Raw genomic sequence first — 14,739 nt, 5'->3', positions numbered from 1 at the left:
CAGATTTTAAGGTTTCTACCTGCACATCTTGCCCATATTTGAAATGCCAATATTTTTCTCACATGCCTCTTTGGTTCACAGCCTCCTCGTCCTTGACTCCTAACTCTTTGTCACCTCCATGTGTTCCATCAATTGCTTAAATCTGCTATTTCTACTTCCATGTCTCTTGCCATTGTCTTCTTGTCTCCATTCAAACGGCCACCATTTTGATGCAAGTTTTGAATCACTTCTTGACTGGATGACTATAATAACCATGTCTTTGACCTTGATTCCTCAGAGCTGATGGAGTTCTTTGAACCACAGCCATGGGATTTTGGTATTATAGGAATTATATATATATATATATATATATATATATATATATATATATATATATATATATATGTAATAATATATATTATATATTATATATTATCAGGGACATGTTGGTGGTCATAGCTGACAAAAGTGATTTTCACAAGTTTCTACCTGATCAGGTCACTTTTCTCTCTTCCTTTGGGGAGCTCCATTGGGGCAGCTAGATGGCACAGTGAATAGAGCATCAGCCCTGAAGTCAGGAGGAGCTGAGTTCAAATCAAGCTTCAGACACTTAATACTTACTTACTAGCTGTGTGACCCTGAGCTTAATCCCAATTGCCTCAGCAAAAAAAAAAAAAAAGCTTCAGTAGTTCCCATTAATACTGGTAACACATATAGACCCCTCTGTTTGTTTAAAAGCCTCCCAATATATAGGTGTCAGATATATTATGACTTGTCCTTGCCCAGTATTAGGGAATGATATGGAAGGAACACTACACTGGAACTTTAAAAAGCTGAGTGAAAACCCAGCTTCTTTCAGGTTTGTAAGACAGACAACATTCTGAGGATCATCCATAAAACAAAGATAACAGTGCATGATGGGAAAGGGACCAGAAACCATGCCACATGATAATCCCTTGAAACATTGGTCTGCATTGGTTACTTTCCTGCTCACAAAGCTGTAGTGACTCCCTTATTATCTCCAGGACAAAACACACCCTTTCATGTGACCTTGCAAGCCCTTGGCAGTCTGCATACAGTCTCTCCTTCCATATTTATTTCATATGACCTGGCTTCATGTATTCTACATTTCTGACACACTGATCTTCTAAACTCTTTAATGAACTGGGCATTTTATTTTCCCATCACCATACATTTGTACAAACTCCCCTCATGCTAGGTAGGTTATTCCCAAGTAACCTAACCCAACCTTTAGGCTCCTCTTCAAGTAAAATGTAAATCTTCAAGGTTTCTCTCCAATATCATAGTTTAAAGCAATCTTTTCTTAATCCTCCTGTTTGCTGATGCTTTCTTTCACTTCAAATAATCTTGTATTTAATTTGGCTCTTAATAAGAACCTTAAAAATACTTTTTCATTTATTCATTTGTTAATTCATCAAAATGAGAAGGGAGGATGGCAAAGGATGGTTGGATAGTATTGTGAAAGCAATGAACATGAGTTTGGAGAGACTTTGGGAAATATGGAGGAAGTGCTTTGCGTATTACGGTTCATGGGATCACAAAAACTTGAACACGACGATGAATTAACAACAAATCTATCCTATATTCCAGTACAATCCATGAGTACAAGGGCTTGTTTTTCATTTGGTCTTTGTATAGTAAAATATCTCAGTACACTGTCCATATCAGGAACCTAAGAAATACTTGTTGAAAAAAAGAATTAGTGATGAATCATTTGGAATAACTCCAGGCCATTGATTCTGGAATAGAAAGGTCTCAGTAAGATGCACCCACGATAACAATCATATTTTATTTGAAGGGCTGTCATGTGAACAAGATTTGTTCCATTGATCCCAGAAGACATAAGTAGGGTAGAATGGGTGGACTTTACAGGAAGGAATATGTCAGTATTACGTGGACCCCCAGGCTCCAGATCCTACACACAGCGGGGGGAAACTGCAACTACAACTGGTGCTATATCTGAGAGTGCCACCAGGTGGTGATCTAAACTTGAGCTAAGAGCTTCAGAAACCACACATGTTCCCCATTTTCTATACATCCTTCCTAGTCCCTTAACTGGTTTCCTTCTACATCTAGGGATAAGGAGAGATCGACAATAACTCATGATTCCTTTGGATTATCCCCATTCCTAGTTAATTCCCAGATGGTTCTTTCTTCTAATGTGAAGGAGTCACTTAATCAGTTAAATTACATTCGCTAAAGTGAAACTGAACAAACAAGAGTGTACATTTATAAGTATGGAATGGTCTCAATCCAACTTGCCACAACCCCCCACTTCACACACTTTTCTGTGACTTTCCCTGTTGTTCTCACAGGGAAGGAAGAGTATGTCATGCCTGTAGACCTTGACGTGATAGCTTTTTTAGCAATTGCAGGGTAGCTATGCCCTAAAAAGGGAAGGGAAATTAACTGGTCCCAAATATCCAGCTTTCACTCTTTCTTGATCTTGTTGCATCTGAAGCAACTTCCACTTGAAGTCTGAGCCTCCCACTAGACAGATTTCCCCCATCTGTGTCCTTTGCGGGGAGGCGAGGTTGATTTACTTCTCTTCCTCTTCTCTTAATAATATAACGACTCCCCTGGGAGGCTGGGTCAGAAAAAGTGAGTTTCTAAAGGGCTCCTTCTGCCAGCTTGACTCCCAGAAGTTAAAGAGGAATATGCAAAATAATGGACAGGACCTTAGACTAGGTCAATGAGTCCAACCCATCTTTTTTTCTAAAAGAAAGTACCACCAACAGAGGCAAAGCAATCTCCAACAGTTTCAAGAGCTCCATTATGAAGACAGATGATGAGGGGCTTTCAGCCCTCCGGATTCCAAGGACTAAGAAAACGCATTGGGAATTCACTATCCCAAGCTAGAGCAGAAGTTGGCCTAAATAAGGACTGATTCCAACTCAGAATAAAGAATCTCATCACTGAGGAGATAGGGAAAATGGACCACTGATACATTGTTGGTGGAACTGTGAATGGATCCAACCATTCTGGAGAGCAGTTTGGAACTATGCTCAAAAATTATCAAACACTACATGCCTTTTGATCCAGCAAGGTTTCCACTGGGCTTATATCCCAAAGAGATTCTAAAGGAGGGAAAGGACCCATATGTGCAAAAACGTTTGTGGCAGCCTTTTTTGTAGTGGCCAGAAACTGGAAACTGACTGGATGCCCATCAATTAGAGAATGGTTGGGTAAATTATGGCATATGAATGTTATGGAATATTATTGTTCTGTAAGAAATGACCAGCAGAATAATCTCAGAGAGGCTTAGAGAAATTTACATGAACTGATGCTAAGTGAAATGAGCAGAACCAGATCATTGTACACGGCAACAAGATTATTATATAATGATCAATTCTGATGGACGTGGCTCTCTTCAACAATGAGTTGATTCAAACCAGTTCCAATTATTCAGTAATGAAGAGAACCAGCTACACCCACAGAGAGAACCATGGGAACAGAGTGTGGAACACAACATAGCATTCTCATATTCTCTATTTTTATTTGCTTGCATTTTGTTTTCTTTCTCATTTTTTCTTTTTCTTCCTCCTTGATCTGATTTTTCTTGTGCAACAAATTAACTATATAAATATGTATACATATATTGGATCTAGCATGTATTGCAACATATTTAATATGTATTAGACTACTTGCCAGCTAGGGGAGGGGATGAAGGGAAGGAGGGGAAAATATGGAATAAAAGGTTATGCAAGGGTCAATGTTGGGAAAATTACCCATGCATATGCTTTGTAAATAAAAAGCTTTCATAAAAATAAAACAAAATATCTATTCCTGATTCATAAAATCATGGATTCAGAATTGGAAGAGATATGTGAAACCAGGGAGCCCATTTATAATTTTGTGGAAAAGGAGGCACAATTAGGTTAAATGATTTAGTCAAAGTCATACAACTAATAAGAGACATGATTCAAAAAAAAATCTCATCACTTTCAATCAAGCAAGCCATCAATCAAAAAGCACCAAGTAAGAGTGGGAGTGGACTCTGTGCATGAGGGATGCAAAATCAAAAATGAAGCAGGCTTTGCTCTCAAGCGCTTTCATTTTGTTGGAGTAGAGAATATGCCTAGAGGAAATGCCTATATCCAGAGTTAATACAAGGTCATTTGGAGCTGGGGCATTTGGAGGAGAGGCAAAGAAAGAGGGGTTCAGTAGAGCTTAAGCTCCCCAAAAGCATTGACAATTTTTGTTTGTTTCTATGTATTCCCAGAACTTAGAATGGTATCTGTCATACAGTGGCTCCCAGAACTTAGAATGGTATCTATAATACAGTGGTGCTTAATAAATGCTTGTTGACTGGTGACTACAGAGGACAAGGGACTATTTTCCTTTTTGTCTTTAGATCTATTGTGTCTTTGGACATATTGGACAGCTAGATGGATAGGCCTCTGAGCCTGGAGCCAGGAAGACCTGAGTACCATCCAGCTGGTTATTTGATCCTGGACAAGTCACTTAACTTCCATCTGCCTTATTTCCTCATCTATAGGAATGACTCCCGATCCCAGGATCACTGTGAGGTTCCAATGTGATAAAGCATACAAATCTCTTTGCATAACTTAAAGCATCATATAAATGCTAGTTATTATTCCAAGTTATAGGATTTGTAATCAGAGGACTGGGCTGAGATCACAGTTCTGTTTCTGTCTCCTTTTGTGACCTTGAGTACATTACTTAACATATCCAAATGTCCGTTGCCTCACCTGTAAAATGACTCAGTTGGACTAAATATCCCTTCCAATTCTAAATCTATGAGTCTGAGAATGACTACTTTAGACTGGTAGTGAGTTCCCCATCTTTGGAAGTCTTGATGGTGACATTGAATGATCTCTTGTTTTGGGGATAATATAAATAGATTTTCATAATTTGAGCATATGTAGGACTAGATGGCATCTGAGGTCGGTCACCCTTAACCTACGGTCAGCTACAATTCTACCTTGAAAGATGATGATGAGAATGAAAGTACTTTGGAATCATAGAGCCTCAGAAAAACAGCAACTTTTACTCCTGTTTTTTTCCTGTAATTATTCCCACCTTGCTTCATTCTCATAATTTACCTGTACACTCTTTTCATGCACTCTCCTTTTCTCCCTTCCTTTTTCCCTCCTTCCCAGCAAAGCTGAATAGTTAAAATCCTTTCCATCTCCACACAATGCATCTGAAATTGTCTAATCATTTTTGTTGGTCTTCTATGAACTCCTTCCAAGTGCTCTGCATTCTCAGATTGAGCAACAGAGCACTCAGTGAAGGGTCCCAGCTGTTCCCCTGATGTTTGTATCAGTCTGAATACATCCAGTGGGAATTAATTTCCATATTAATTTTATTCTAGAAAGTACCCTCAATTTTTTAAAGTATCAAAGGATGAGGTGGAGGGTTTTTATATAAAATGCTAGGGAAAAATCTATGGAAAGCTACAATGCCACTGACAAATTCTCATCTGCTGGTCAGGCCATTGCTTTTTCAGTGGCAAAATGGAATTTAATAAAGATTTAGTTCCTAGGCCTTGGGAGCATCACAAATAGGAAATTGTGCTTTAGAACAATGCAAAGGATATGAGTAAAGAAATGTATGATTGGGGGGGGCAGGAAATGGGCCAGTATCATAATGAGAGGTGGAGGGAGGGGGAAGAGAGGAAGAAGGTAGAGATAGAGGGATAGAGAAAAAGAGAAGATGAAGAGGGAGGGGAATGAAGAAAGGCAGGGAGGGAGGAAGGGAGGGTGGAACTAAGTGAGGGAAGGAGAGGAGGGACTAAGGGAGGGAGAAAAGGAAAGGAGTAAAGGAAGAGAGGAAGGGAGGAAAGGAAGGGAGGAAGGGAAAATGGAGGGAAGCAAAGAAAGGAAAGGAGAAAGGAAAAAGAAAAAAGGGAGGGAGGGAGAGAGAGAGAGACAGAGAAAGAGAGAGAGAGAGAGAGAGGAAGGATAGAATAGACAGCTCCTATACTTTATTGTATCCATGCAAGGTCCAAAGAGCTAAAGGAAGATCCTTAATGCACTAGTCCATTTAGTGAAACCTACCATGGTGAATATTAGAGGGAAATGGACAAGACTCATATAGGAGAGGAAGAAATGGAAAGAATTGGATCAATAGAGGATGCACATGGGTCCTATCTTAAGTCTTGGGCCTACCTCCTAAGGACTCTGGGGTCACACAAATCAGATCCAATTCTGATCCAATTTTGATCTCAAAGGAGATATTATATCTATAGCTCTTTATCTCTACTTCAAGTAAAAATATTTCCAGAGAAATATTAATAAGCCTTAGGTATAGCTCAAGTCTAGGGTTCCCCAAAAGTAGGTAACATGTTCCCCAACTTCCAGGTGAGCACCCAATGAGTATTATAGGTTTGGGGTATGCTGGAACTCTTATCTTTCCAGAAATCAGCAGGAGTCAGGATCACTAAACGTCTTTATTCTAGATCTTTACCGTCGCCTCCAACGCCAGGTCACGAGTGCAAGTGAGCGTGAGTTCCACCACCCAAGTTTCTCTTCCTCCTCCTACACAAGTCACTTCCCCCTCTTTGTCCCACCAATCAAGTCAGCACAGAACAGCTGGGGAGGGTCAACCTTCAAACAAGTTAATAGGGAACTGTCCAATTGGCAATTAGTCTCACGTGCTTCATTATCCAAGTGCATTGCTCAGTTCTAGCCCTTTACAGGGGTATGAATCTTTCTTTCACCCACCATGGAAAATGGATAACATCAGATGGATTTACAGGGATTTTTGAAAACATAGCAAAAACACAAAACATTTAAATTTCCCATTAAACTTGAATAATGGATGAATGAATGAATGAATAAATGAAAATACATTTACTATGTCAGGAACTATGCTAAGTTACAAATATAAAAAGCAAGAGATTTCCACAATATGTTCACATTATAATACCACTCATATAAGGTTATAATGACCAGAGAGGTATTTTAAGGAGAGTGCTGGAGCCAGATCTAACCATCTTTTTATGGACAGGGTCAGGAACCAAGGCCCTCAAAGCCATGATAAGAATCAGTCAGTAATAAAAAAAATTTCTATTTTTAGAAACTATGTTAACTAGTTTTTTTCCTTAAAATTATCATGTATCAAGCAGTATACCAATTCAAAAAAAGTCTTTTTTTCTCACAGCTCACATTTTAGTGGAGGAAATGATATTTTTTGCATTTCTCACATTTCCATTTCTGAATATATTTTTTCCTCTCCTCTAATCTTGTAGCAAAGAATTTTTAAAGGCATAAAACAGCAAAACTAACCAACCAACTGATTCTAATAGTAAATAGTCCATCCCCAAAGTCTCCCATCTCTGCAAAGAAGAAAGGTAGATGTTTTTATCTTTGTGATCAGACTTGGTCATTATAGAAACATTATGATCAGTTTCGTGGTGGTAGTTCTTTCCATTGATCTTATTACAATTATGTACTTTAACAAGCATTTGTTAAACACCTACTAGCCATGCACGGTGTAGAAAAAGGGAGTCTGTGACAACTCATCCTTTACATCCAGTACTTATCAGGACTCCAGAGTGTCTGTAGTGTAAAAGTAGCTTCATGGGGGAAACTCCTATTGCAGAGTAGCTCAGGTCTTTAATATATGGAAGGGAAAAGAAAGGGGGCACTATTTAGGTGAGTCCGACTTTCCCAACTATGAGAAAGAAGTCCAAGGAACTGAGAAATTGGAATGTTTTAGACTAGAAGAAAAGACTCAAGGTATGAGATGGGGGCTGAAGTGAGATTCCTGAGAAAAGACAAAATAAGAAAGGAGGGGGAAGGAAGTTAAGGAACATAGAAATGGGTATTATTGAGTAAAAAAAAATGAGGCTAGAATTTTGTTTTTTAAAAAAACCAAATTCTGGGCTACAATAAGAATGTCAGTGGAAATGTATTGGATTTTTTTAAACTTGAACATGTAAATGCTAAATATGTAACAATCTCAGTAAAATTCAAAAATATTAATTTGCCTTTTGATAACCTATCATTATCAACTTTTAACCCATTGCCTAACTGGGTAAAAGGGGGATTACCTATCCTCCTCTTCCCCCAACTGTTGGATTTTTGCCCTTATCTTTCAATTATAATAACAGCTTATGGTGCTTCAAAGTCCACAAAGTACTGTCCTCAACATTTACCCTGACAATACTGTGAGGTGGGCTGTATATATATTGTGCCCACTTTACAGATAAAGTAAGTGAGGGTCAAAGAGATCGATTGATTTGCCATAGGTAATTGGAATTGAAATTAAATTAATGAATAATCATGATAGTCCATTTATGTTTCTTCGGCATCAATAGAAATTTCTTACCATCCTATTTCTACTAATCAGTATAAAGAGGATTAAATACCTATTGTGTGCCCAGAACTGTGCTAAGCAACTGGAGCATACAAAGAAAGACAAAAGGCAGTCAGTCCCTAACCCTCAAGGAGCTCACAGTATAATTGGGGATATAATATACAAAAAATTAGGTTCTAGACCTAGACACAAAATATAGATGTTCTAACTGGGCAGGAGGAGGAGGGGAAAGGGATTCTAGAATAGATGCCAGTAGAAGACCTTTCAGGGAAGAGATATTAATGGGGGAGAAAACTAGAGGCTTCTAGCAGAAAGTTGGGTTTGATGTCTTTTGACTCAAGTGGGAGAGAAAAACTGCAGTAGCTCCCTGTTGTGGTATCAAGGTGGACAAGGAAGACGAAGACAAATCCAGCCTGAAACACTAGCTGTGTGACCCTGGGCAAGTCACTTTACCTTGTGTACTTCCATTTCCTCATTTGTCAAAACACTAGAGAAGGAAAGGGCAAACCATTGTTGTATCTGCCAAGAAAACCCCAAAAAGAGGTCACAAAGTGTTGGACATAACTAAACAATAGAAATTAGCTCTAAATACATAAATTTACATAAAATACAAAATCCTAAGCCTGAATCTCTTCTACCTTTACAATATTACTTCATATGGCAAGCTATTCTCTGAATATAGATCCCATCTTCCACCTCTTCCTCCTATATCTGGAGTATTCTCTCTCTCTTTACATCCACAACCTAGAATTTTTTACTTCTTCAATGCTCAGCTCAGGAACTATTATCTACATCAGGACTTTTTTGATCCCTAAAGTCCTTAGTGCTTTAAACCTCCTAAAAATTACTTTGTATTTGTATTTATTTGCTCATGTGCATATTGTATCTCCTGGGTATTATAAGGGCAGAAACACTTTCCTTTTCACATTTGATTCCCCAAAAGCTGGAACCAACACTGATATAGGGAGTACTCAGAAAGTGCTTATTGGGTTGAATTGAGTTGTCATAGAGAATTGATTTAATCAATTTCAATACCCCTTCTCTTGACTCACTCATTAGTCATTCATGGTCAAGACTATTGTTTATGCATCTTATTTTCTTTCCAGATCACCAAGAATGAAAGCTTCGCTATAAGTCCAAAGGATGTGGAAAAGACAAATATTAAAATCACAGACGTAAGTCAAAGAAACATTTCTTTTGTGTCTTACATTGAAATCTGCAGACTTGTCCATGGGGCTATGTCGGGTGGGGATTCATTGAACCTGCCTTCCCTGAAACCCTAGCAGCAGATCCATTCTTCACAATGTGATGGGGCAAAGTTTCTAAAGGCTTCTTTTGGGCTCCGTTTAGGGAGAATTGCCCCTACCCCAGAAGTGAGACATAGTAGGACTTAGGTTCTTTCAAGAAGTATAAATAGAATCATAAGATCTGACCCTTGGAGAACATTGAATCCATCTCCTTTGTTTCAAATATGAAGAACTGAAACTCAGAGATGTTAAATGATTTTTCCAAGATCACACAGATAGTACATGACAGATCTAATATTGTATTGAGTTGCATTAATTGAATTGAACTGAACTGAAGAAGGAAGAGGAATGGGTGTTATACCTGGGAGGGCTAACATTATTTTGTCATTATAATTCACTAATGTGAAATCTCAGCCGTGAAAAGGACCTCTAACTCTAACCAACCAACTGAAAAAGAATCCTCTCCATCACATGTCCAACCTAGCCCAGATAGTCACCTAGCCTCCAATGACCTGCATCAGAAAGCTCACTGGCTGTTTCCCAGGGAGCTTCGGATTCTGTTGGACAGCTCCTATCACTAAAAAGTTCTTCCTAACATCAAGCTGAAATTGTATTCTTTTCTTTACAAATTCCATGAATTGCTTTTGGTTTTGCCTCTGGAACTAGGCAGAACAAAATGAATCCTTCAGCCAGGTAACATACCTTCAGATATTTGAAGAAATTCAGGTATCCATATGGAAAGAGTGCTGAATATGGAGTCATGAAAATATGAGTTCAAATTTGGCTCAGATACTTACTAGTTGTTTGACCCTGAGCCAGTCTCTTAAACACTGTCTCAGTTTCCTCATATATAAAATATAGGAAATGAACTCCATGACCTCTCAGGTTCTTTTTCAGATCTAAATGTATGATCCAAAGCAGCTGAGAAGATAGCTTAAGGAACAAAAATTAGGAAATATATTAAAAGCAGAGAAAAACAGTATGGTGGTATGGATAGAAAGCTGACCTTGGAGTCAGAGAGAGTTGTCTTTGATTCCCATCTCAAATGCAGACTGGCTTCACAAACTTCAGAAACTACTTAAAAAAGCAAACTAGCATTTATACATCCTGTCCAATGGGTCAAGTATTGTGCGAAGTGCTTAACAAATATTATCTCATTTAATCTTCATAACAACCCTGTAAGAGAAGTGCTGTTATTATTCCCATTTTATTATTGAGGAAACAGAGGCAAATTGGCTTGCCCAGAGCCACACAGTTAGTCTAAGGCTGAATTTGAATTTGGGTCTTTCTGACTCCAAGTCTAGCATTCTAACCATTGAACTACCTAGCTATAAAACTTAACCCACCCTTCCTCTCTCTCTCGCTTTCTCTCTCTCTCCCAGATCCATCCATCTTTCTATTTATTTACCTATCCATCCTATTAGCTAATTAAATTTTTATCCAGTATAGGTAGATATCACATTGAATATCATTTGCCAAGCAGGTACTTTCTCTTTGGTAGAGAAAGTCTCTTCATTAGGAATTCCCTTTTGCTCATGTAATCACAGCCAAAAATTAAAATTAAAGCACTTTACACAAATTCTGACATACATGTATAGTCTAAGAAGGTAAGCCAGAGCTAATTTCCCAATTTCAGGTCAAGCCTATTCCACAATTTAGTTTTTAAAAACCCTTTTCTTCTTAAGAATCTACTATGTTGTAACCACTCTGCTAAGCACTGACAATACAAATATAAGCCAAAAAATTAGTGTCTGTCCTCAAGGAGTTTACATTCTAATAGGAGTAGACAAAACAGAGAAGAGAACTAGAGTCAAGAGCAGAGTAAGAGGAAAAAGCAAAGGAGCTTTGAATTTTCCTAGACTCACTCTATAAAAATAAAATTAAGCAGTATATCCTGTTTTAAAGTTGTTTTTTGGTAACTTAAATGGTCTTTTAAAACAGCATTGCCTTGAGTTTTACATCCATGTCTATGTAAATTGGAAAAATTAACAATATTCACATCTTCATAAGGTATATGCTGACTCCAGATAGGCCGAAAGCATAAGGAATAGCATACTGGACTCAGAATCAGAGAAATCTGATTTCCCATCCTCCTTTACTGGTTGTGTGACCCCACAGCTAATCCATTTAACCTCAGTTGGTCTCAGATACCACTCTAAAACCAGCTTATTATTTAAGTTAAATCTTTAAGAACTGCCACATAGAACATATGTAACCCATTTGGGCTACTATTTTAAAGCACATCTCTATCAAATGCTGTTCTTTAAATGCTCAGATGAGAAATAACTCATTTGTGCTCATCAGTAGGGTTAAGATTTGTCATTTTCATTGTGTTTATTTGAGCTCTTAGCACACACCTGGTACAGAATTGTGGTCATCATAATAAAGCAATTACCATGTAGGGAGGCTAGATGATACCATAGCATGTAGAGTGCTGGGTTTGGAGTCAGGAAGACTCATCTTTTTGAGTTCAAATCCAGCATCAAACACTTATTAGCAGCATGACCCTGGTCAAGTCACTTAACACTGTTTGTCTCAGTTACCTCATCTGTAAAATGAGATGGAGAAGAAAATGGTAAATCACACCAATATCTCTGCCAAGAAAATCTCAAATGGAGTCACAAAGAGTCAGAAACTACTAAACAACAAGCTAGCATTTATACCTCCTGTACTGTAGGCCAAGCATTGTGCTAAGTACTTAACAAATACTAACTCATTTAATCCTCATAACAACCCTGTGAGAGAAATGCTGTTATTATCCCCATTTTATTATTGAGGAAACAGAGGCAAACTGGCTTACCCAGAGTCACACAGCTAGTCTGAGACTGAATTTGAATTCAGGTCCTTCTGACTCTTAAGTCTAACACACTAATCATTGAACTACCCAGCTATAAAACCTAATCCATCTCTTCCTATCTTTCTCTATCTCTCCCAGACCTATCTCATCTTTCTATTTATCTACCCATCCATCCTACTAGCTAGTTATCGTTTTATCTACTATAGGTAGATAAGTAACTAGTTATCTATAATCCATACATTCAGCTGACCATCTGTTCATCTATCTACCCATCCATCTATCTATTAGTTAACTAGCTAACTAGGAATTAGTAAAAAAAAAAAAAAAAAAGCTTTGAATTTTAAGTTCTAACTCTAACATTTACTAGTAATATGATCCTCTGGGAAAATGACTTCACCCCTCTATTTCCTCATCCATGAGATGGGTAGAATAATGTTTGTACAACCTAGGTTATAGGATTGTTATGAAGGAAAAAGTTTTGTCATGCCATAAAGTGCCATAGAAAAAGATGCTATAATTGCAGTCATAGAAACAATGAACATGGTAAGGAATCTGTAATTCCATAGATATCAGAACTTCCTCCACAGTTGCATATCACACACACACACACACACACACACACACACACACACACACATATAGCACACCACTATCAAATGCCATTCTTAAAGTGCTCATATCTATATCTTAGTCAATAAGCTTCACAGAGCTTCTTAAAACTCACAGAGCTCATGAGTTTCATAGCTAGTGAACTTAAAGAATAAGATTTTAATCTAGGTATTCCTAGCATTCTAAACCTAGAATTCCAGTCTGCTGTGCCTGGAAGAATTTAAGATCCTTATCCTATGAATTGTAGATATACACCAAAGGAACTTATCCAGTTATCTCATCATGCATGTGCCACACAAAACCATGGAAATATTGATTCCCAGCTTCCTGAAATTTTGGTCTAAGGCCAAAGATGACATCATTTGTAACATCTAACTGCCACATACATTCATCTAGCCTTAAACCATTTGTCAGAATTAGCCAAAACTTGAGAGTTTGTCACAATTCTATGAGTTTCTGGAAAAGGTCAGAAGATTTGGAGCTGGAAGGTATGTCTTCTAGGCTAACTTTTGAAGATGATGAAATTGAAGACAGGGAAGTCAAATGCCTTCCTAGATTCACAATATGTCCAAATCAGAAAGTCATTTAAGTCCAACCAAGACTTAAACAAGTATTCTCTGTATAGCTTACCTGATGAGGGGTCACCCAGATTCTGAAGATTTCCAGGGAAAAGGGGCTGCATCTCCTCCAGAGATAGCCAGGGCCATACTGGCAAAGCACTCATTTGCTAAGATATTCTTTGCCCCAAACAAATCTTCCTCTTTGTACTTTCTACCATGACATTAAAGGATCATAGATTTAGAAGCAGAAGGAAGGAAACAAGCATTTATCATGTGCCAGGCACTTTACAAATATCTCACATGACCCCAAAACAAATCTGAAAAGTAGGTGCTATTATTATCTCCTTTTTTGTTGAAGAACATGGGACAGAGTTGAAGTGACTTGCCCAGAATCACACAGCTAGTACATAATTGAGGTCACATTCAAACTCAGGTCTTCCTGCCTCCAGGCCCAGTACTTTCTCCCCTCTACCCCATAGATTTATCAAAAGTTTCCATAGAAGCAGACTGCTTGCACTTGAAGGTCTTCCAGTAAAGGGGCCAGGCTAAGTCTCAAGACAGCCTATTTCAGTACTGGACAGCTCCTCTTGTTTTGTAGGTTTTCCTGACAATAAGCCTAAAGCTTCCCGTTTGCTGATAGCTTCTTGCTCTGCCCTCTAAGGACAACAGAACACAGCTAATTCCTCTTCCTTAAACTAGGAAGACAGCCAACAAGAGACCATGATCCTAATCCCCCTTGAGTCTTCTCTTTTCGGAGCTAAACATGCCTCATTTCTTTCATCTGGTCCCAGATACCTGCACTTCCTCCCTCTTACAACGGCTATGAGAACTCCACTGAGATTTCTCTGCCAGCCTTAAAGTGGTTCTAATTGGCATCTATTTTCCTAGTAACACAGTGCAGAAAAGGGTAGGATGCAGCACCCCTTAGCTCTTGAGGCCTCACTTCCACTTTCCACTTAGAAGACCCAGAGCAGCAGCATTTTAAAAACAAGAACTTTGCCTTTTTTTAAAAAAACCTATTTCCATTTTATTACACTTTTTTTGATTTTGCTTCACCTTCATCTCCACCTATATCGCAACCCATCCTTCACCCATTCACCTCCACTATAATCTTTGGTAAAGGATAAAAAATAAAGGGGGAAGTTAGGAAGGCAATTTGGTATAATTAACCAACACATAAGATCCTAGGTTAAAAGCTAAAAGGGATCTTAGAGGTCATTTATTCCAATCCCTTCATTTT

The 14,739-nt window shown here is 38.2% G+C and overlaps 1 protein-coding gene across 1 annotated transcript in view; it reads left to right on the top strand.

The window, feature by feature from the left end:
* Nucleotides 1-14,739, top strand: part of CCDC60 (coiled-coil domain containing 60) — a 210,336-nt gene that overhangs the window by 86,774 nt on the left and 108,823 nt on the right. Inside the window, 1 exon segment of the mRNA XM_074296538.1 lies at nucleotides 9,393-9,461. Coding sequence (XP_074152639.1) covers nucleotides 9,393-9,461 — 69 coding nt within the window.

Source organism: Sminthopsis crassicaudata, chromosome 1 (assembly GCF_048593235.1).
Source record: "Sminthopsis crassicaudata isolate SCR6 chromosome 1, ASM4859323v1, whole genome shotgun sequence".
Taxonomy (NCBI): domain Eukaryota; kingdom Metazoa; phylum Chordata; class Mammalia; order Dasyuromorphia; family Dasyuridae; genus Sminthopsis; species Sminthopsis crassicaudata.
Note: the sequence above shows the minus strand (reverse complement) of the source record. Positions and strands in the feature narration are given on the sequence as shown.